Source organism: Drosophila takahashii, chromosome 3R, assembly GCF_030179915.1.
Source record: "Drosophila takahashii strain IR98-3 E-12201 chromosome 3R, DtakHiC1v2, whole genome shotgun sequence".
Taxonomy (NCBI): Eukaryota; Metazoa; Arthropoda; class Insecta; order Diptera; family Drosophilidae; genus Drosophila; species Drosophila takahashii.
The window spans coordinates 29,400,541-29,424,475 of NC_091681.1; the positions used below are offsets into that span (position 1 = coordinate 29,400,541).

The 23,935-nt window shown below is 38.7% G+C and overlaps 1 protein-coding gene across 3 annotated transcripts in view; it reads right to left on the minus strand.

Moving 5' to 3' along the window:
- pnt (ETS transcription factor pointed) overlaps positions 1-23,935 on the minus strand; it is a 58,757-nt gene that overhangs the window by 24,424 nt on the left and 10,398 nt on the right. The window contains exons 1-2 of one of the 3 annotated variants that reach the window (XM_070216679.1): positions 23,809-23,836; positions 121-237 (exon numbers count right to left, since the gene is read on the minus strand). In XM_070216679.1, the coding sequence (XP_070072780.1) occupies positions 121-237; positions 23,809-23,821 (130 nt within the window). In that variant the 5' untranslated portion in view covers positions 23,822-23,836. Of the gene's footprint in view, positions 1-120; positions 238-336; positions 971-23,808; positions 23,837-23,935 lie in introns of those variants that run through there. The other 2 variants (XM_017160070.3, XM_017160069.2) reach the window with 2 other exon arrangements.

The following is a 23,935-nucleotide window of genomic DNA, read 5'->3' on the forward strand; positions in this document are numbered from 1 at the left end:
TTAATGCAACCGCGAATTCTTTAGCATCATTTGATCTATTCAAAGCGCTGCGATTAAAAGTCTAATTGATAAAATTCTAAATAAATATCTTATTATTATTTAAGTTGAGCTTTTTCTTACCTTTGGTTATGTTGCAGTTTTGAACCTCCTTTTCCCAGGAGGCGAAGGAGGCCTTTAGCACCTCGTTGACCTTGCGATTGGTGCCTGGGGTGAGGGGTGGCAAGGCGGTGGGAACTTCTGTGAAATAATAAAAACCATTTGATTAGATATAAGCAAATTAAAAATGGTTAGACATTAAGGAAATATCAAAGTACGGATTGTAAACCCCAAGCGAACCTTTGAGCTTGCTGAGATTGGTGGACAGTTGCTGCAGCTTTTGGGCCTTCAAGTGGAACTTCCCCGAAAAGCACTGATAGTTGTTGGGCAAGAAGGTCTGATGATTATAGTGATTATAGTTCGCCGATCGCAGGGGCGGCAGCATGCGACTGTCGTTCCAATCGATCCACTCATTGGTCATAGTCGGGCCAATTAAGATCTTGTCGAACGAATTTGTTTACGCACTGGGTGTCGCGGGGTTAAAAAGGGGGCGAAGATGGCTCAATTGATCTTAATTGATTGGTGCGGCACAATCTTGACCCGAAATGTCAGTGAAAGTCGCGACCCTTTCACAGCACTGTGATCCGTCAGATACAAATGTATCTTGGGTGTGCAATTGTCGCGCCTTAAATATCACAGCAGCATTTAGCCATTAACAGATTGTCAACATCAGCAAACGGGTTTACACAGGCACACACACTTGGTACTCGACACTAAATACTCGATTCTTGAGATTTATTCAAATTTGTTCATATTTTTTGTTGCTTAAAAGGCACAAGAAACACACACGAAACGGAAAAATATATTTTGTAATTCGCTCGTCGTTCGTTGTTCGTTCTGTGTATCTATCGGATTGCTGGATTTGTGAAGCCAAACTGAAACGAAACGATCGTATCCGTAGCTATAGCGCTGCATATCCTAAGCAGCGAAACAAAACGGGCGGGAAAGAGAGAGAGCGATCGGGCGGAGAGAGCGCAACAAGTGGGAATGGAACTCGTAAATCTCAAAACACTCGGCTGGAACGAACTGGAATTCATTCATAAAACGATGTGTGCGTGCGCTCTCTCAATTTCATCTCTCTCTGTGTGTGTGCAAGTGTGTTTGGAACGGAAACGGCCATCATCAGAGCAACAACAAAAACAACAACTGCACAGCTAGTAAAACAACAACGCGCTGCCAGGTTGTTTGTTTAGCCGAGAGAAGAAGGCAAAAGGCAACGAAAAAACAAAAAACAAAACACACAGAGACACGAAAAAATTAAAGCAAAAAATAATGAAAGAAAGAGAACAAACACAAATAAAAGAGACCAGTTATTTTTTTCGGAACATTAGCAACAGGTGACCAAATGCGAGGTTATACAGGGTGTAACAGGTGCAAAAAATAGGATAATGTTCAAAAAAAAATATCTAAAAACCATTGAAAACTAAATAGTTACATAACTCTTAATTCTGGACTAAGATGGAATATTAAGTTCTAGCAGTCTATGGGTTTTTTATTATGTTAAAGCTTTTGATTTTACAAAATTATGAGTTTTAGGCAACTTTAAACTGTATAAAACTTTAAGATTACAAAAGCTATAAGAAATACCTTGTTATATTTCTAAAAGTTTAAACAATTTTCTAGAGAACTTCATAATGTCTTTTTGATCTTATCTATTTGACACTAAATGGATTACCTTTTCTGTGTGCCAGTGCACTCCCTATCTCCTTTTTTGATCATAATTTTATAATTTTTTTTCTCTTTTTCGTAATTTTTTAACCAGATTGTGGAGCACATATGGCAAATCTACTCAAGTTTCTCCCCTCACATAGCTCCAGAAGGAAATCCCCAGGCACACAAGCAATTTATGAATGAATTTCTTGTGTTGCCTCACACGCGCATTCGCCTGAAAAGAAACTCCAGACGACGAACAACAACAAAAAAAAAAGAAGAAGACACCGATATTGTAGTAAGGGAACGCTTCGCATTTCGAAGATACAATACCTCAGGCGGTAGAAGTAGCAGCAGCGGCAACAACAACAATCGATCGAGACGTCGACGTCGACAGAGGCCGCTTCCGCTGCTTCCGTTCGACGTATCGATAAGGTGCAAGAGGGAGGGCTAGATGCCAGAACAAGAGGTGCGGGAGGGAGAAAGAAGAAAGTACCCAGGGCGAAGGAGAGGAGGATAAGATAAAGCTATTATTATGATGACTACGCGACCAGGTAGATTTATGAATGGGATACGACGAAACGAATCGAGACGCGAAACATTGACTCCGCGGCTTTACGTCTATGAATGAATTGAAATTACGTGCGACGGCGACGGAGAGGCAGGGAGATCATTTGGTCATTATCACAAAACCGCATAATTGGCGACAAATGCAGGGGAAACCCTTTGGCTTTGGCTTTATCTTCGCTTTTACCTCTGGCACCGGAAAAAATAACACCAGACATTTAATCTATCCTGAGATAGTTATAATAGGGTCTTGAAGTGATCAATTAAATTAACATGATTTCTTAGCCATTTGCAAAAATATAGAGCAAATTCCATTCTTTTTATAAATTGACTTTTTTTTGTCATTACATACTAAATTATAGGACATACTATAGTTATTAATTTTAAATGACTTGATATGATCAAAAATAGCAATCCTTAAGACCTGTAGTCCAATCGTTAAGACATCTAGTGGTGGAAATTTAAAATTCCCTTTCCCCCTTAATTCTTTCAGTGTACCTACTGATCCCAAGGTGGGCTGCGTGTTAAAGAAATTACTTCTCATAGCCATGACTATGGGCTCCGTACATATTTGGCATTGCATACATATGTATTATAACAATTATTATGACTTGTAGTCGTAGAAGAAGTAGACGCGAGGCACTTCAAAGCCCAGCACTTACAACTCAAAATTACAAAACGTCTGTGCGTGTTCGAAATTCATTATGAGAACCCCCGTCTAAAGTCGAGAGGGGATCGTTGGATCGTACCAACTGGGAGCACCTTTGTAGACCTGGGCCACACACATGGCCAGGGATCTTCCATTGGAGCCACTCCACTCGAGTACGATGCGCTGCGGTTGGTAATCATACGAGGTGTTCATTGTTCGCTCCTAGTTGCCTCACTTTTTGCAGCTTGGAGACTTGGAAATGGGTCAATCACGCCGACCACCGGCCACTGCCTGTCTGTCTGCTGTCTTCTTAGAGCACGAGATGGGTCCATCCATCCAGTACATCTATCCATCACGCAGGCTTAGTTTCTGGATTACTCCAGCTATGATTAATATCTTTTAATTTATTTAATATTTAAATTAACACTGCGTTGCACTTGCTAGGACTGGTAATTAAGATGATAATATCATTCTTGATGGTAAATAAAACATATTTTATATCCAAGTACACGACCTTTTATGAGTATTACGAACTCCAGATCTTAATTAATCAGCATCCCAAGATTTATTAATAACCCCAAATAACATACGATTTATTAACTTCTCAGAAGAAGGAAATTACAAGCCTTTTTAAAATTACTCACTATTTGATTCCATTTTTACTAGCTAAGATTGCTAATTAAATCCAGAGTTATGCCGGTTTGGTTTTAATCTGGCTGCGAATTTATCCTATATGGACCCGTTACTCAGGCTCAACGATGTACGATAGAAAAGTCACGTAGGCCCCCGGAAAGAAAGCAGCTACATTAGAAGTAACGATTAATGGGATGCTCTATGCACAGCATTCAAAAGTCTTATCCATATGCGAACTTTTGGTACCATACTGGCCGAAGCTCCGTTTTTTTTTCCCCTAATCGGGCACTACGTCAATCGGTTTCTCTAGGGTTCTGGAGACTTTACGTCTTGTGGGTGGACTCGTGCCAATCTTAGTGTGTGAGTAATGGCGCAATTAGCACACGACTGGCACAATCTTATCGCAATTCTCGGAAAATGGGAACTCGGAAGAAGTACTAAAAATAATTTATTAGTGTAGGTTATTTTTGAACTAATTACATCTTATCGGTTGCAAGCTTGCCTCCCGATAAGTTGAGCATCGAAGTAAAAAAGTTCATTCATAAAAAAAGTCCGAAGCGATCGACGTATTTCTGCGCGTAAGCGTTAACAATGAAATTCTATTTCCGTTTCCTGTTGTGATCAGATCGTTATTAAGCGATAACCGGTGAAATTGCAATTTGAATGGAGTGTCTGATTGTCGAATCGAATCAAAAGGCAATTGAAGCGCACACTTAGAGTTCCCACCTTGCCTCAGTTCACCTGAAAGCGCAACAAGCTGCACGCAATTTTCTTCTGAGGGAAATTGCACTGAGGAAAATTACATTGAATTGGGTGAAAATTTAGTTGTGAACTTAAAATAATTTAAAACCCTTTTGATAAAAGCAAACTTATAACTTATTTAACTTTCAAAATATTTTCTAGTATCTTCTCAATTTTACTACTACAAAATATATTTAAATAAGTGTTTCCCCGAGTGTAGTAAAAGCCGAAAGGCAAACACTGAAACTCTGCCAACAACTGACAACAGGCAACCACAAAGGCAGCGAACAACATTATTAAGTATTTGCCATTGACTTCCGGTCGTTAGATATTTCATTACCAACTTCGACTTCAACTTTGAGTCCCTGGAGTCGGGGGCCCAAGCTCTTCTATTAAATTCTATAATATTCTGCCTTGCACTGTTGTCAACTCGCCTGGGCGGTCTCGATGATGGGCTGGGGACCAGAAAATATACAAGATGCAATCGAGACCAGATGGGTAGATGGGCAGATCCCAATGATGGCGGGGTAATTATGGCAAAATATATAGTGCAATCAATAGCTGTACCTATAATGAAGGCGTCTGTATATATAGGTCTCCCAGAGAGACTCCTCTATCGCTACTACCAATACCATATTTTCGAAGGTCCTTTGACAAGCAGTGAGCTATAAACGTTTAGAGCCTCGGGCGAAACAAGGCAACTAATTTGATTGAAGTTCCAACTCAAGCTAAACTGCACCATCGGCCAGACATCTGAATATATATATGTATATTGTTATATATATGTGGGTTTGATAAACGCTTCTCATTTAGTGCTTAAATCGTAAATTAAGTCAATAAAAGGGGCGTCATAAGAGGAGTTAAATAAATACAAATTCAAACAGAGGCAAAATGTGACAAGTTCTTGGAAAATGTTGTCAACATAAAAAAAGCATAGCCGCAAAATATAGTGGGGTGGTATTGGACCAGAAAATACCCTGGAGGGAGTAGTATTTGTATTTAAGACCTTTTAAGAAAATATATTAATTTTTAGATGTATTATAAATTAAAAATAAATAACTTTTGGTAATATTTGTATTCTGACAATGATATACATATCTCATAATATTTAATTATTCTCCTTCAATTCTTGTTATAATATTTATTTTTTTAAATATTTTTGTAGAGTAAATAAATATTCCGATCTCCATGCTCTGCAGATCACAACATTTCTTCGAATTCCATAAAATGCACCTATAGTTTCCTTAATATCGGAAAAAACGAGAAAAACGAACTTAAAATTCTGGATAAAAAATGGAAAGAGAATGGAAGACGGACAGAGACCAACTGAAAATTATATTGAAAGCAAATAAATCAAATAATGTGCAGCCAAATTACGACAAAATACACATTCGAGTATAAATAAATATGTATGCATGACAGGAGGCGATCCGGGAGTTGGGGTCTTGAAAAGGGGGAGTACGAGAGTTTGAGCGTGTGGAGCGTGTGTGTGCGGGGAGTTTTCGATATAAAAATAATTGCAGGAATTGTGTGTTGTCGACGACGTTCGAAACAAAAAAAAAAGGCTATATAAAAAAAAATCAGCGAGACGATCGGCTTCTTCTTGTTGCACATTTGCAGCTGAAACAGCAAAAGTAGAAAGAGAGGGGGCGAAGCAAGTGTAAAAGAGAAGTGCGCTGGCTAACAAGAAGAAGAGGTAGCTGCGACCCTGGTAAAAGAAAAAAAATAAGAGAAAAAAAAAAGAAAGAACCGAGGAGTTGTCGTACAAAACTTACTACACCGGAAATATAAAATTACACACTCAACACTTAAATGGCGTGTGTGTGCTTGTGTTTGAGTGTGTGAGAGTGAGTTGCATGCTGCATCCGAGATTCTTCGAGATTCAAGAAGATGCGTCAGTGCGTCACGTCTACAGGGTGCAAAACGATCGAACCCAATTTGAGCGATTCGCCATCCCTTCTTTCGGTTTACTTTGGTTTTTGGAGGGCAGCAGGGAAGCGCAAATTAATTGCCCAATTTCGAAAGGTAGGTAGTAGTAGCCCCATTCGACAATCAATGGACATGAAAAGTGTTGCACCTCAGGTGTGTTCCATAATTATGGGAATATTTATTTAGCCAACTGCACGAGAGGATGATACACGGAGTAAATGCGTTTCAAGCGGATTATATTTATGGCATTTGAGGGGGGGATTAGGGGTGCAAATAAGGGGAAGATAATCCGAAAATCAGGAGAGTGCGATATTTAAGAGGGATTTGCACTTGAAAGGAGATCAATTCGAATATAATATAAGAGTCAATAATATAAACTATAATAAGCGATAGATGAAATTCTTATTGCAAATAAATGCAAATAAAATCATTGAAGGATCCAATTCAATTTAATATAAATGCCCTTAATTACTTAGCTTAAACCAACCCCTTTTTAACTTCTTTTGTGACCCAACAAGGTAGAAAGCGAAATTCGCAGAAAATAAAATTCCCACGCACTTGAACTTGAATTGTTCGCTGTGTTATTTTGACAGATTCCAATACACAGGTCCATATGCAAACATATATTAATGTTCTTGTTCTGTGCTTAAATGGGCTGTTAAAAAGACTCAAATTACACAGTTACTCGCAGACACACACAATCGAAAGGCGGGGGACTCCTGGAAGATTAACACACAATAAGTCTGCGTCCTGCAGCTTTTACCTGCTAATGATCCTCGAAAGGACAAGGCAGGCATACCCTCTCCGCTGGGGTCATGTCCGACTTGTGGAGTCCTTTGGCGGCTTTTGACCCCCTCCAGTCCCCCAATCTTCAGGCCATCAAGGACTCTACTCGCTTGGCGTCTGTGGCGTGGGAAAAATCAGTCCAAAATTCGCTCCTTCTGTTCGGTTCGGTTTCTCTTTTCCCCCACATTACTTTTTTTTCATTTACTTCAGTTTTGGCAAAAATATTTCTCAAGCCGCGCCGAGATCTTGTCTCCCCCTTTCAATATTTTTCAGCGCTGATTTCGCGAAGGGGACTGAGTTTGGGTTTTTCGAACTGGACTGAGTCACTACTGCAACAGGTAGTGAAATCCATTGGCTGATAACAAAGGCAACCCGCTGTCTAGCGGCCCTCAAAAAGTCCTCAGACAGCTTGACCCACCAATCGATATTACGTGTATTTACATACTTTATGTTTGGCCGATAACCGATAGATAAACCAAACATCACTGACTCACTGGCGATAAAGCCAACGATTCTAGGAAACCTTTCGCTGGCTCCCCTCTTATTTTTTTGATGTCGCCAAGTGCTGCCTTTAATTTGGTTCTTTCAATTTTAATTCCATTCAATTAGCCCATGGAAATCTCACATACAAAACCAATTCACCAGCCTTCTTTTCGAGATCTCTTGTTTAATTGTTCTCTAAATTGATGGTGGGCGGACACGGACGGACACTTTGTCTAATTGCATTTATTCATAATGATAAATCAGCTTCCATAGTTCACAACGATTCCAGTAAATTGAGTGAGCTTTATGTGTGGGGGAGAGATTTTGATCGAGAAGTTCAGCTTGTGCGAGTAAAGAACTTGGGAATTTTGTAGAACATTTAGATTTTGTCACTCTTAATTTTTTTTAAATAATTTCTTGTCTATCTTGCTTAAGTAGAAACGTGTTTTTGTGTTAATTTCGATGGTCTTTAACCAAAAACCGAGTAGTGTATGTATACTTTTACACTGTAACTTGATTTACACCAAAAAATCTGCTGATAAAAATATGTTTTACCCAATATTCTAAGAAATTTCCAGCTTGATATGCATTTCCAAGAACGAGAAAAGAACAAAATTTCCAACCGAAAATATATATTTCCGACATAACTTTATCGCCGCAATTATTTGACTCGAAAGTGAGAAACGTTTGGCAGCTATCGCCGTTGTTTTTGTTGTTTTTTTCCATCCACACTAGCAGCAAGTAAAAATGTTTATTTAGCAAACGATCAACAGGAGAATACAAATTTATATGGACAGGCCAAAGTCAATCGGTGGAAATCCCCAATAACAATTGCAAGCCATAAAATTGATGATCAAACGAAAACTCTCACATTTGGGAGTGCGAGCGGGAAGGCACGATGCCGCCGGGAAAGAGAGGCCAAGACAATGCCAAACGGAACTGAGATCAATCGCGCATGTCCCAGATACCCAAATTGGTTGGTTGCTTTGTTCACCGCCCCGATATTCTGGCTAAAAGCAAATAAATTCATTTTTAATATGCTCCAAGGAAACCAAATTCAAGGCAGCAGAAAAAAAACAAGCAAAAAAAAGTTGGTGTTTTTCAAATTTTTATGGGTATTTTGTTTCAACAAGAAAAACAACGCCTAGACATTAAAGAACACAAACAGAAGAAACAACAGCTACAAAGCTGAGAAAAATCGAAACAGACAGCGCGGCATTTTCAATTTTCCATTTTCCATTTCCAATTATCCCAATTCGACGACTAGTGCAATCGCAACTTCAGCGGAACTTGTCAATGTTTACAAACAAACAAACATAGTACCAATATATATGTACTACATTCAGTAGCATATCTAAACCGATTTATATGTACGCAGTTCTTATTTTTTTGGCACAATAAATTCCAGTTGCAAACATTGTTTATTTTCCGCTTTTGGGGGAAAACATCAAACGACAAAAAAGGAAAAAGGCCCTAATGAAATTTTGAAAAAATATCCCACAAAAATCAAAGTTTATGATCTACCCAACGATCTGTGGGGGTTATCTATATGCCTTCGATTGTTCTTCCTGCGCGCGCTCTTCCAGTAATTATGAGTTGTATTAGGGGTTGGGGGGGTGGCGTGTTCTTTTGGATCAAAGATCAAAGAGCTCGAGTCCCGTGTTTGTTGCCATTGCACTCGGGTGTTATTGGTGGGTGGGTGGTGTTTCGGGGTCGGGATAATGCCCGAAAGGTGTGAAATAAGTGGAGGAGCGAGGAACGTGCAACATGCCGCTTGCAACGGAAGGCATCGCCGAATGTCTGATATCAAACAGACACATTGGCAACTGTTTGAAGTGCAATCAGCGGGCTCTCCGATCGGCATTCTATATATAGAACTCTCTAACGCTTCGGAAAGATATGTTATGAGTGTTTTATGAGAGGAAATGTTTAGGCAAGTGATTGTAGATCTGAGCCGATCATTAAGTATAGGTTATATTGCGCGCGGTGGCATGTATGACGTAGAAATAAATCGTTAAGTTACAAATTTGTTTTCGTTTTGCTTTCAATGCTATTTAAAAATCATATTTCATTTGTAATTTTCTCTTTCATCTTTCCAATGATGCCAATTATCCCAAAAACACTCTCAATGATGCCAATTTGAAATAACGCTTTCAATGATGCCAATTCGGTGGCAATTTTAAAGTCTTTTGTTTCTTTTTGGCTGTTAAAAATATTATAGGCTAAAATCAAAATCTCCACTATTACCACCAATAATCCCCACCCAAGTCAATTGGCTATCGAAAAGGTGTAATGCTGAACCGATTGACCGATAGATTGATTAATTGACTGGCCAACGGATCAGGTCTTTCCGTAACGAACTCCCATCAAATCTTTGCCAAATCCAAACAACAGCCAAACTATCAATTGACAGCGAAGGAAATCACAAATAAATCTATGGCCATCCATGGCTATATATATAAATCTTTATATGCATGGCCATAAATCTCGGGCCAGTTCATTGGGAAACAACAAAAGCAACAACAACAAAAACATTTTTAATCAACACTCATTAAGTCTGCAAGATCGCTGGCAATATAATTAAGAGAAATTAGATTTCCATCGGCGACCGATGATCATGATGATGATCACTGCGATCGTGATGATCGGTTTCGATGCGATGGACGACCTGTTGGATCAATGGACACCCAGAGCACCAACAAATATCGTATAAAGCGTCGAGAGTTTTTCGTTGTTTAACGATTTTGCAATTCAGCTGTCGATCATTTCATTCATAAAATCTTGGCACGCTCACAGACAACACACATATACCCCTCGCTAGTTTCCATTCACACAGAGGGAGATCCGTTGATCTGGAAAACTCGCACATCCACATCCGCACATGCTGGGTAATGCCAGTCCATGAGTCCACAGGTCCACCCCTCCGTTGATCCGTTGGTCCACTGGTCCACCAGCCACCCGCCTGCTCGACTCATTCGGTTCGGTTCGTATCGGATCTCCCCATTCGGTCCACTACAAACGAAGTGATTAATTCATGTAGTGGCCAGTGGAGGCCCCCTGATCCTCTCCTGCACAGCACCACCACCTCCTTTTGGCCCCCTGGGCAATTCGCCGTTTTCTCAATGGAAACTGGTTTCCTCTGTTCGGTCTGTCGGTTCGTTCATTCGCTAGCTGGCTCGTTCGATCGATCGGCCGTCGCTGCCGTTGTTGATATTGGGGTTTATGTTATTATATTCATCCTCACCTGATCCCCAGCAGCTGCTCATCCGGTCAATGTGAGAAAAAACTTAAAGCAAACGCAACAAATTTCCATGCAACGGAGAAGGTTACGAATGGGGAGTACCCTTGAACAGGATAGCGCTTATAAGGGGTATACTATCCTTAATATTCAAAAAATATTTAATGGTTATTTATCAAAGGGTAGCATATTTTTGAGACGCTTATTATTTATTTTTAATTTATTATTATTTCATTAAATTGAATGTCCCTGTAAATTATTCAAATATAGCCTTATTTAAATTCGATTGATCTATTTAGATCAATAGTTGTCTTTATTATTGTTTGTCTGTTCAATTCTCCTTCAAAAGAAGTTTTTCATTTCTAATAGCTTAGGGTATTTATTGATAAGGAAACAAGCAATGCAAAAATAGTCATGGCAGAAACGCATGCAACTTTTTCTTTTCGGGTTTGGGAGCTGTTGCATTTGTGATTTTAGCTGGAGCTTGGAACTGGGAGCCTAGAGTATAGACTTCAGAGCTGGGGGAGCTGATCAACTGGCCAGATATTGAGCAGAGCAAAGCGAGGCTAAGTGAATGATGTGGTGGGGAGCTCGAGACCGTGCCAAATGAAATGCGAAAGTTACTGTTCGGCCGCCATACATCTATCTGACATTCAAATCAGCTTAGAAAACTGCAACTCCAGTGGTCAAGTGGGGTTTTGGACGGGACTGGACAGGCGAGGCCCAGGTCCAACCTATTTGCAGCATCCGCAGCAGCAGTTGCAGCGGCAAAGGAAGCCGAGTGGGTTGAGAAAAAACTAAAGCAAACTCTTTTTTCCCACTGCGGAAGTTTGTCAAGCACGTAAAACAGTTAATGGACACAGGATATGTTTCCGGGCCAAACTAGTTTCTCCGTCTCCGCTCTTTTTTTTCTTATTTCAGTTTCGTTGTTTTTCTTCTTACCTGTCTGCACCCATCGAAGTTATTAATTATCAATTTGTTTTAATCAATGAATGTGTAGAAAACTGGCAGACCCAAAGAAACTTGTAACTGAGAAAAAATAAAAATGAAAAAACTAAAACTAGTTCGTTCTGCGTGTATTGGCAACTGTTTGCCTCGATTATGATGGGATGATAACGGCTTAATTGGCTTTTAATTGCTATGGGAAGTTCGGTTTGATATTTTCACAAGTTCCTCTTAATCAAATCAGTAGTTTACGCATAAATTAGATATGCAGATATCAATGGGAAGCGGCATATGGGTTTATTTCTTTCATAATTAATAGGGTCACTCACCCAATCGGATGACCCAAGAAACAGTTCACGATCGGAAATACGCATAGATTATCGAGTTTGATATTCTAATGTGGGATTTTGGCAAAGAAACGGAACTTATGAATGAAACTAAAGTTAGACATCACAATGGGAACAGTTCTAATTTGAATTTGGGGTAACCGGAAGAAAACCAAGACATAAAACAACCGCAATCTTGGGAAACTAGAGTTTTTAAAGTTAATATAAAAATAAATTATAAATTTACTAGTATCTTCAGGAAAATCAATCAACAAACACAATCAACTTTAACTTTTAGTAACTACAGTCTACTCGCTAATTTAGAAAAATATAAATAGTCTTAAGGATCCCAAGGAGCATCAATCTCCTGCAGCTTAAGCCAGTTTTTAGAGCTCTCAACTCCAATTTAATTTAATTTACCAATATGAATATCAATAATTGAGCGTAACCAAAGAAAATTCCCCCATAGCTCTAATGAAGCACCGAAAGGAAGCGGCCAGAAGTTATATCCATGGGGCAGGAAGGCAGGCAAACGGGCAGGAGGTGTTCGGGATGAGGGACTTCACATTTTAAAGCGCAAGATAAACACGAACGATCGGATGCCGATCGGATCAGTTGTTGGCCCCCAAAGAGAAGCCCCGAAGAGAAGACTTAAGCTGCCGTCGATTGTCGCGGCTTACAACAAACAAAGAGTGTACCCCCCGAAACCCTCTCGAGATCCCATCATCCGCATAACCCTCTTTTCGAAACCCAGACCCCCAACTCCTCATCGAAATGATCGTGTAGAGATGTTCGGCCTGCGACGATGGAAAATACAGTAGCCGAGCAATAGCCAGCAAACAAATTACACACAATTCAAACTCCAAACAGAAGATTTCACAGCATCCAGAGCCGAACAACAAGAACAACATTATTATCTGCTTTATGTCCAGAACTGAGGCTGAAGAGGCTTGGCCCCGACGGATGGCGCTTCCAGTGTCCAACAGCGGCGGCACCCCACACTCATCCAGAATCTCCATCTCCAGTACCCCGGGTATCCAGCATCCAACTTCCAACAACGTTCACCATCGAAAAGAGACGATGATGAAGATGCCCCAACTGCTGGGAACGATGATCACGTTGCTTCTGTTGATGATGACGATGGCGTAGACATATGCTCGTAAGAACGAATCAAGTTGAATGGGACTAGTGTCGTTGCTGTTGTCGCACAGCACTGAGAAAAAGTGAATAATATATCTAATACAAGGTGGGGAAACTAAATTGAAAATCAAGTATCCAGATAAATTTATTATAATTCTAATAAGTAAAAGGACCAAGATGAAGGGGTGACTTTCTAGATTTTAAGTCAACACACATTTTTTATCACACGGTTTTTAATATTTATAGTATCCTGTTAAAATTATTTAAGTCTAAGAATATTTTTTACAATTTGAATAAAAAAATGCAGAAAGATGTTTAGAACCCTTGGTGACTTTCTAGATAATTCAACACATCTTTCTTTATCGCAGAGTTTTTAATATTTATTTTTTCTATATTTAAATAAGAAGATTTTTGATACAACAAGAGGATTTCAGCTAGACAAGTGAACTCCGAAATTGAATTTGAGTATAAAAGCTCTAAAGCAAAGTATATATTTTGTTATCTACAACGTTTTTAACTAAACAATCGGCATGTCATCCTCCTTCATCTGATACCTGTATTTTTTTGCAGTGCAGCTACTGTTCAATGGGAATGGGATGCCTATGCCTGGACAGCCCGGGTTGGATTCGTTGGCTCCGCTGATTCGTTTGCTCGCTTGTTCGGTTGGTTTTTCGGTTAGTAAACCGGATGTTCCTAATCATTGCTAGTTTGCCTCAAATTAAATATGCTCCATGTGTGCGAGTGTCTTTTGTTTGTGTGCCTATATGCCTATGTGCCTGTGCCTGCCATGCAGATAGATTATAGTCCATATATGCTAGACCCCAGATACTCGCAAATGCGAAGCCTTCGCGGTACTCACTATCTTGAATCATGAATGAAATTTGTTTTTGCTCTTTTTTATCGGACGACTGGCTCGGCAGTTGAGTTCAGTGACGCATCTTGGTACACAAATATCGTATATTATTCGAGAGTTAACCAGATAACCCCGGGCAACTTCTCCACGGCTGTTGGCAAGGCGAAATGGCCACATCTCATCACTAGGTATATATTGCTACTTCAGTTGATAACTGGTCGAAACAGGTCCGAGTCGAACCAATTTAATTGATAGAAGAGTGACCGCAACAGCGACAGAAACACATTCATAAATTCATTTTTATCAGCATCAATTAGCAATAATTATTCATTACGGAACGCGACCAGAATGATAATAAAGCGAAGAGAAGATCGCAAAGGGGACAATTTCCATTGCATTTTCACTGGAGCTCAACTGCGATGAAATTACTACTGTAAAATCAATTAAAAAATTTTTTAAAATTAATAAAAGGTTTTAGAAAAACTGAACCTATGTGAAATCTCAACTAAAAACTTTTAAATATTTATATTCTCCATTTTTAAACAAAATAAAAGTGACCACTTCCCAAGCACTAATTTTAATAGCTTTCACACACTCCAGGGGGAAAAGATCAAAACTAACTGAAACCTCAAACTCAAGACCCGATCAGAAATAACTCCCATAAGACATTATTATCTCAATCGAGTGGTGGCCTTAAGTATCCATTTGGTAACGGCTTTGAATAAATTAAGATGCCAAAAAAAACCGAAACGCATCGAAATGAATTGAAATTAAATGTATCACAAGCTGTAAAAACATTTTGTCTCGACGTTTTCGGCATTTTGTTTTTATTTGAACAAATATATTTGGCCATTAATTGATAACTGAATTTCGAAAATGGCCCCGGAACGTGTGACGGAAGGCACTTTTAGCCATCCCGCTGCGTGGCGGATGATAAAAACCGAATTAAAAGACCCAAAAGAGGCAAAATATTAATTGTTTTTTAAATAAGATACCAAAAGACTGGCGCCACGAGGAAGCCCACACGGGCATTAACTTAATTGTTGGCAACATAATTGGTTAGATAGCAAGGAGGATGGAGGGGGATGCGCCATCCGAAGGCAGGGGTCATGGTGATAACTCTTTCCCCCTGATTGCAGTTCGAAATGAAGATGCAATTTGTTGGTGGGTAATAAGCCCACGCCAGGGCGAAACAACTGGATTGACTTCCCGATCTGCAGCTTCCATCACCCCGGAACCCCTTGTCCTCGGTTTATCTTAGCACCTGGCCTGCCTAGAACCCTCGAACCACAATGATCATCGTGAGGATGCTCAAACTGGACCCTAGACTCGCCTTCCTGCTCTGCGTTTAGGCCCCCGACATTTGCATATAATACAGTGAGGAAAAAAGGTTCTAAGAATCCCATATTAATTTCTGGTGAAGTGAAAAAATAATTTATTATTAAAACTTTGTATATTAACCATCCTTTCAAAGTCTAAATATTCTATAGAAGCTTAAAGGCATGTTTGAAAAATTCTATGTTAACTGGAAATGATAACTTAACCGTTTTGGAAATTATTTCAGCCCAGATTTAAGAACTCCTTTGATTTTTAGTGTAGCTACAAGGCCCATAGCATTGATCATTAGACTATTTTTAATAGAGAGATACCAGAAAATAAAGGGGGTTCGAGCCGTGGATCCCAGGGGGAGGAGACCCCAACCGATACGAACCGAAAGCAGGACCCATAGAGAGTCAACCAGTTTTATGTTTTAATGCCGCCACAAAAGCGGTTTGGTCAGCTGTTCAAACTGCTACCAACAGCCTGCCCACTCCCCCAAATGGCCCCCCTAAAACACCTGAGCCTCCTCCTCCCCCCGTTTGACTATGGATCGGCAAAAGTTTCACCTGCTCGCAGTTGCAGCTTGCGTGCGATCGAGTCGAGTGTTTGTTGGCATTAGCCATGGCTAAAATAAGCGGACCAAGTACAGGCTGATGGCTGAGGCAGATATTCCCCCTCGATGTTTGCCGTCGCTGCAGTTTTCACACTCCTCAGCGCGATGCTGCGGCTACCTAAACAAATGAACCCGAACGCAATTAAAATATATAACTAAATGGATTTCAACAGCCAACGGAAAAAAATTAAAGAAAGATATAATAGGATCAGGGGTTGGGGATTGGGCTAATAAAGGATGGGTAGGGGGAGTACCTAAAAGAAAGGTCCATTGACAAACAAATTTATGTGGAGAGCCACAAATCTTGCCGGTTTCAAATAAACAAAACTAAATGCTTAACCCTCGAATAAATTAACTTCCGATCTCAGGCACACAATATACAAAATCAAGTACAGTGCGGGGCATTCATGTAGATGATTCTAAAGTAGGTCTTGTAGAAGATTCTAAAGTAAGCAAGTAATGATATAAAATAAAGTACAGGTATTTCAGAGACCTCAAAACATTTACATAATTTAAAATTTGTCCACAAAAATATTGTCATCAATGAAATGAATTCTAGAGAATATAAGCAACTAGAGAACTAGAAAATAATAATATTTTGACAACATAGCATAAATATTTAAACGTACATTTTAATTTTAATATTGTATTTTTGTGAACATACTTATATTTTTTAACATTAATCTTTTCTGCCTTTATTTTCCATACCGCACTGTACCTACTTAAATAAATATTTTCCCCCTTGTATATACAAATTCCTGTTCCAGTCACCGATTCTCGCACAAATTCCGATATAGATCCGATTCAGTGCGAGGCAATTCGATTGCGGGTGTTATGGTCAACGTCAGGCGGCGAGGATTTCGAATGCAGGCGAACAACGAAAACACTCAATAAAATCCGTTGATAAATTGCGCCCGGCATCAAAGGTAACCCACTGTGCGAATGGCGCTACAACCGCCCATTCCCGCCCATCCCGCATCCCCATTCTCAGCCACTCGGCCACTTGCAGCAATCTTCTATGGAAATTTATCGATTGTTTTTGTTTAGAGAATTTTCGGTTCGAATAGACACAAAAGCGCCAGTGCCGACATTGTTTGGTCGCTATAAGTGCGATCGGGGGTAAAGAGTTGGGGAGCTGGCTAAATCGAAAGCGTGGAGGATCTCCAATGAAGAGGTTACTTATGTGCCTCCATTTGAGCAGACTTTGATTAGCTGGGATCTATTCACAAATCAGAAAACCTCCTTCTATTAGAATTATGGGATGATAGCAGGTATAAAACTGTACAATATTGGCATTTACATCAATTTGTTTTGGAAATAATTCAAGAAACCTATTAAAAGGCAATAAATATAATACAATTCTGGGAAAACTTATTAAAATTCATCTAATGTGACTAGCGCCATAATTATAAGTGTACACTTGTAGCGCTGGGATACTAAATAAATAAATTAAATTAAATTAAATTAAAATTAAAATTAAATTATATAAAACCCAGTTTACATTTCAATTTGTACCTTTATTTACAGTCAGTTAATAAAAAACCGTTTCAATAAATTGACTTTGCCACTCCATTCTATAAAATAAGACCCAGTTAATAGGATCGACCCAATAGACTTAGTTAATAGTTCCTCCATTCAGGTTAAAAGTAGCGAAACGAAATGGCTTTTAATTCAAATGACAATTGCAGAAAAGGCATTAAGACACAAAAACCCATTAGGCATTACGTTGATAGGTGAACCAAAAAAACTTTAATTTAAAATGCTGAACGAATTATGACATGGCAGAAAATAGGGTCTTCGAGCATACCAAAAGGCAATGGGCCAATTCACATATATTGCCCTTTGTTTTAGGCAGCTAACTTCTTTTTTTTTCGGGACAATTGAAGCGTTAAATTATCAATTGGCCAAAGGGGTAGCAGCGTTAAATTGGCCAACAGAGAGGAAAAGAGCGATATGGATAGCTGCTAGAGAGCCCAGGTGGACACGCTTGAATTGATGATCATCGGGCTTCGATCGCCGAATCGATAGAACGAACGCACTGCACTCCTCCTGGAAAAACTTTAGAAACTCGGGCCAGGGGCAGGCAACTGGAAAATTGTGCAGACACAATCATTATGACAAGGCAGGTGTTCCCAATAGCCCCCTCACCCCTTCTTTTGCCATCATCCAAAAACATATTTATATGGATCGAGATCCTGTATGATTCAATTTTTCATCGATTGCATTATCAATTGCTCGAGTGCTGCGGCTGTGCGATCGGTTGGTTGGTCGGTTGGTAAATCATAAAATGCAATTGAAGCTGTCCCAAGAACGGGTTTCCATTTGCCGCAATTTGTTGCCCCAACATTCACACATCTAATCTGGATGCGAGTTTCTGTGTGAGTGAGTTAGTTTTTTTTTTTTAGTTAGTTTTCGTCTGCGGACAGGTTGCCTTTTGTTGCATTAATTGATTCATATTTGCTAGTCGCGTCTTGCAGCATTTCCTAATGGGATTTCGGTTTCCTTTTCTCCCCTGATATATGTATTTATGCTCCATATTTGGCATTTATGATTAATTGAATTGATCCCGAAATGGTCAAAAGCGGTTTTCAAAACTCGCTATTTATTCATTTTGGCTAAATTATCAAATAATTAGTTGAAGGCACGCGTTGAGGTTTCTTTTTAATTCGCTTTACTTTTAAGGCTTGGCAAAAATGTTTTCGATTTTTTTCAGTTCGAGACCAGTTTTTAAAACAAATGCGTATTTTCTATTTTTTTATGGGATTCAAGGTCTTTTGGCTGTCTTTTTGAATATCATCTATAATCCTATGGACACTGTCTTAATGTTAAAATTTTTTGTAGATTTAATAAATTGTTAATGTGGTTTAAAAAAAAAAGAATTTAAATTCAACTTAACTTTAATCAACTTTTTGCCCTAAGGTATGCAATGCTTTTGAAGCACTTTCCATTTTCGCCCTCAAGTATGCAACAGCTTAATACTCCATCAGCTGTCTTCCTGCCGCCAGATGTCGCCTTAAATGCATGTAAAAATCATGTAGATAAAAATAAAATAAATTATTGGGGGTGACACACAAATCGCTTGGAGCTGAATATCCCCGATTGCCCCATTCTAAGAATCCTATGGAACTTTCAGTCCGTTCTGTATGAAATCTGCATAGTTTCCGAATCTAAATTTAATACCAAATTAAATTAAATTAATTTAAGAGCTCCCCACTCTAATCCCCTAGGTAATAAAAAAGCAACAAACAAAATATGTCAAAAATATAAAACTGATAACAAATCAGAAAGCCAATCATACAAATAGTGATGTGGTAAATGTTAAGCACGAAATAGAAATAAATAAGAAAGCTGATAAGAAAGGAATTTACTCCGGGGTGCCCCACAAAAATCTCTTTCAATCCAATTTCAACCGCAAATTTAAATAGTAATATAAAAATGAAAAAAAAACATAAAATATTATATATTCAAGATGGTAAAGCCACGTATGAAGTATTTTGTAATAAGAAATCAGCAACCAATTTTCGTAAGTTCGCATGTTTCCCTATCAACTTGTCAACTTGGTAACCTAGCAATTGAAAAATGATTCTTGTGTCTGCGGCGACCAATATTTCAAGGTGTAGGCTAAGTGCATTATAATATTAGAGTGCCTGCTCCCCCCGTTCCCACCCAATAACACCCACCGCCTCCGATAACGACCGTCCTTATCAGCCAGTCACAAATATTTGTTCTCTTTCGGTTCTTCGCTCACCTCATTGGTTATTTCTTGGGTTTTAAGTCATTGGGAGCGGAAAAAAGTGAGTTTCGTTTGGTAAAGTTCAAATTGGTGAAGGTCGCACGCGTGAGAGGGTTGCCTGATAAGTTGTTACCCTGATTATTGTGCTGGGTCAGTTGTTTATGGCTTTATTTCTTCGGCTGCTCTTTTCGCTGCCCTTTTCTTACGGCATTACAACATTTCGGAGCGTGCTGATTAGCCATGGACTGGGCTTTATTACAACTTGAAAAATCCCAAGAAAGCAACAACTACAACTATTACAATAAATGCTGCTAATTTGTCCATGGGATGCACTCAATTTAGACACATCCGTTCTACACAGTCAGAAAAAAATAAAATAAAAAAAAGAGAGAAAAGCGCTTTTGTTTTGATAACATTGTTTTTGGTGTGGATGAATGGAAATGGAAATAGAAACGTTGAGGGAACGTGATTAGATAAAGTCTGTTTGTCTTTTGTAAGCGATTTACATATTTGACTACATATGTATCTACACAGAGAAAAATGGTGGTGTTATAATATCAGGGTTAATCCGTCAAAAAAAGGAATCAAAAAGATTGTGTATTGCACAAAAACATTTTCAACCGAAAATTCAAATAATGATTTACCTTCTCTAAAACTTTTGATTTTATGAATTAATGCTAATTAACTGCATAAATCCAACTAACTTAATATAGAATATTACATTAATAATTCAGAGAATAATTCATAATTTTATCTGCATAAAAACAGAAAAAATATGCAAAAAAAAAGATCTCAAAGTGGCTATAATGAATGAAATAATGCACCGAATTATACCGCCATTAAGGCCTCAATTCAAATGAATCAAAAAGTTCTCGAGCAATTAATTCCAGGCGAAACAACAACAAAAATCCGCGACGGGCTGTAAAAATTTATGAATGAATAAAGCAGAATTAGGCGAAAAACCGCCAAAAGGCAGGGAAGAAAGAAAAAAAAAAGTAATAATAAAAAAGGCAAAGAAAAATAAGCAAACAAAACGAAAATCACAAATAGTAAGTGAGTACAAAGTGGCGTGCATATGAAATATAAAACAGGCGATATATCCAACTACAAACGCACATAACCACATGCAAACACTCAAACACACTCACATGTCTCTTCTGAATATGAATGAATGAAAAATTGTAGAAGCAGCACAACTACGGCAACAACAACTACAAAAAGTTGTTAACGCAGCAGTTCCACGAACGAAAAAAACCAAAACCCAAGAAAAAAAAAAACCAACGACAACCGCAGAAGACGAAAAAAAAAGATTTGTGAACAAGAAATTTGAAAGGTAACAAAAAACTGAAATTAAAACAAAAAACTTAAAATCAGAAACACGAGCAAGTGTGCGTTGGCAACTCGTTTTCCAGTTTTCCATTTTTCCATGTGCAGCAGCTGCCCACAAATTGTGCGTGGTGGAGCGACTGGCGGGGGGAGGAGATGGGAGGGGATTGGAAGGCGTGGAGGGTGGCAGACTGGATGGGGGGGGAGTTCAAATTATGAATAAATAAGAAGTTGGTCCAAGAGCGAACAGCTAAAAATCAAAATAAATACACAAAAACAATGAAAACAAAACTGGGATAGATGGAAACTTTGGGTCGCTGAAGTTAAGATACCCTTGATGGGGCTTAAAAAATTTTTGGAAATCAATTTTTTTTAGATGGGAAAAAAACATTATGATGATCAGGGGTTCAGAATGAAAATAGATAGTTTCGATCAAAAAAAAGTATCTTAACCTCATGAAAAAAATAACAGTTTTTTAAAAATGGTTCTAGATTAGGTTTGAACTTTGCCACAAGTACATGTCTTATTTATTTGCTGATACCCTACATTGCAGGGTATAAAAAAACAACAACGAATGCAGTTGGACTTCAAGCCAAACTCGGCAACGCGCCCACGGGCAGAGGCAGCGACGCCGGCAGAGGCTCAAAAAAAGAAGGAGAAGCTGGAGCAGCGATAAAAGAGGAGCTCCAAACGACCAAGCCGGAGAAGAAGGAGAGGAAGAAGCCGGTTTGCAGGAACCAGCCTAGAAAGAGACAAGGAAGAGAAGGAAGAAGGGGATGCAGGGCACACGCAAAAAAGGAAGGAAACAAACATCAAGCCCCAATGACAGAGGAAGCAACAACAATCTCGCCGAGGGAGAAAGGGAGACAGCAGCAACAAGATCCACTCGTCGCTGCCTTTTATCCCCATTCCCAATTCCATTTCCATTCCCCCATTCATCAACTGCATTTTAATTCTTTTTGGTTTTCTTTGCTTTTTGTTGGTTTTTTTTTGTCTTTCGAGAACCAGCTAGTTTTGTTGTTTTTGTTGCCTGGCGAGTATGAATGAAAACGAACGTGTTTCTTGGAGAGATAGAGCCCCAAAAAGAGAGCCGGAGAGCGCTGGGGAGCAGCGACGCCGGCAGCGACGTCGACTGCGCGGGGATGAATGAAATGAGCAGCAAAATGAATGAAAGTTGTGGGGCTCGAGCAGTCGACGTCACTGCCAGCGTCGCCGTCAGGCTCTCCCACTCTCTTTCTTCTGGTGGGGCTCGCTCGCTCCCGCTCTCTGAGAATTCGAATTTTATATTTTTTTTATACAAATCATAGCGCACATATTTAATAAGCAAAAATTTAATTTGCCTTATTTATTGTTTCGTTTCGTTTGCTTTCTTGTTATTTTAGAAGTTTATGATTAATGAGAGATGATTAAGACGTGCGTGAGTGTGGGTTTGTATCTGTGTGCGCATATAATTAAAATAAGGGCAGCCTTTTGCGTACACTTGGAATAAATATTAAGTAAATTGTTGAATAAAAAAATATTTTTTAAAAATTTCAAAGCTATGCATCTAATATCCGAAAATATTATTTTAAAAAATCCAAACTTTCTATTACATTTCTCTTAAATTTATGAAAATGGTATCTTTCATTTTTGGCTTGATTATTAAGGTTTTTAATATATTTTTTTTATCATAATATTTTTATAATATTTAGGTCCAATTCAAGTTTCAAAGCGACCCTTGTGTTAAGTGTATCTTTCGTCCACATAATGTAAACTAAATTTACGTGCCTGGCTCTCGATCTTTCTCTGCTTCTTCTGGCCCGCGATGTTCCCCCTTTTTTTATGTACCATCCCCATTTTCCATTCAGCATCTGCGCAGTTGTCGCCGTTTTTGCATGTTTTTTTCAGCTTTTTCCGCCTTTTTGTTTTAGTTTTTGTGATTTTATATTTATTTTTTGTTTCTGTTGCCATTTTATGGCCGCGATCTTCTAGCGACGAGCGAAAAGTTCAGGCTGCCAGTCGTTTTCAGTAAGGGACTCGACCGGGTCCCACATATGTCTAAATACATAGATATGTATGTGGGATTGTACATACAACTATATAGGCACAATGGGGTGGACCTCTATTAGAGAGATCCGAAGACTTTTCTATCCCAACATTATACAAAGCTTACAGTGCGTATGCGTGATATTAAGATGTTATTGTAAAATAATCGGAAAATCTTAATATAATATCTACGCTAAAAGATAGTCCCTAAAACCATACCATCTTGCAAATTACGATCCTATGTTTTACATACACTGAGGTCCACCCTTTCGTTCACTACACATTTGTATATTTAGTTGGGCACTGACTTTAGTCTTGGGTTTGCGTTGACATTGAAATTGTTTGCGCTTTGTTGATCTCTACGCAGCGATAAGACATAAATACATAAATACTTTTTACGTTTTGGGGTTCCTTTTCTTTCGGTGACTGCCTCGCTGTTTTGGGCCACGGCAAAAAACTGAATACCCGACGAGATTTGTATTATTTGTTTTTATAAACATTAAACACACTAAAATCGTTTCAATCCCACCGATTTGGACAGATGGCAGCGCATTGTTTTTTATGTTTGCCACGGTTGAGATACAAAATAAATGAAATATTTGTTTCCTTAGTAAGGATCAAGTGTTTTCTTTCCGAATTTAATTACTGTTTATATTTATATTCTTTTTAATGTTTATATTAACATTGTGTTTTTTATTTTTCATAACGTTTGTTTATTTTTACGATAACTAAATAATTAAGACATTGATATTTACTTATAATCTCCATAAAATTCCCCAAATTATCTCAAAAATAAGTATATTTTATCAGTTTTTAATTCGCAGTAAATGGTATGGTGTTTTACCCAGAGTGATATGAAATCTGGGCTTAAATTTCGACATC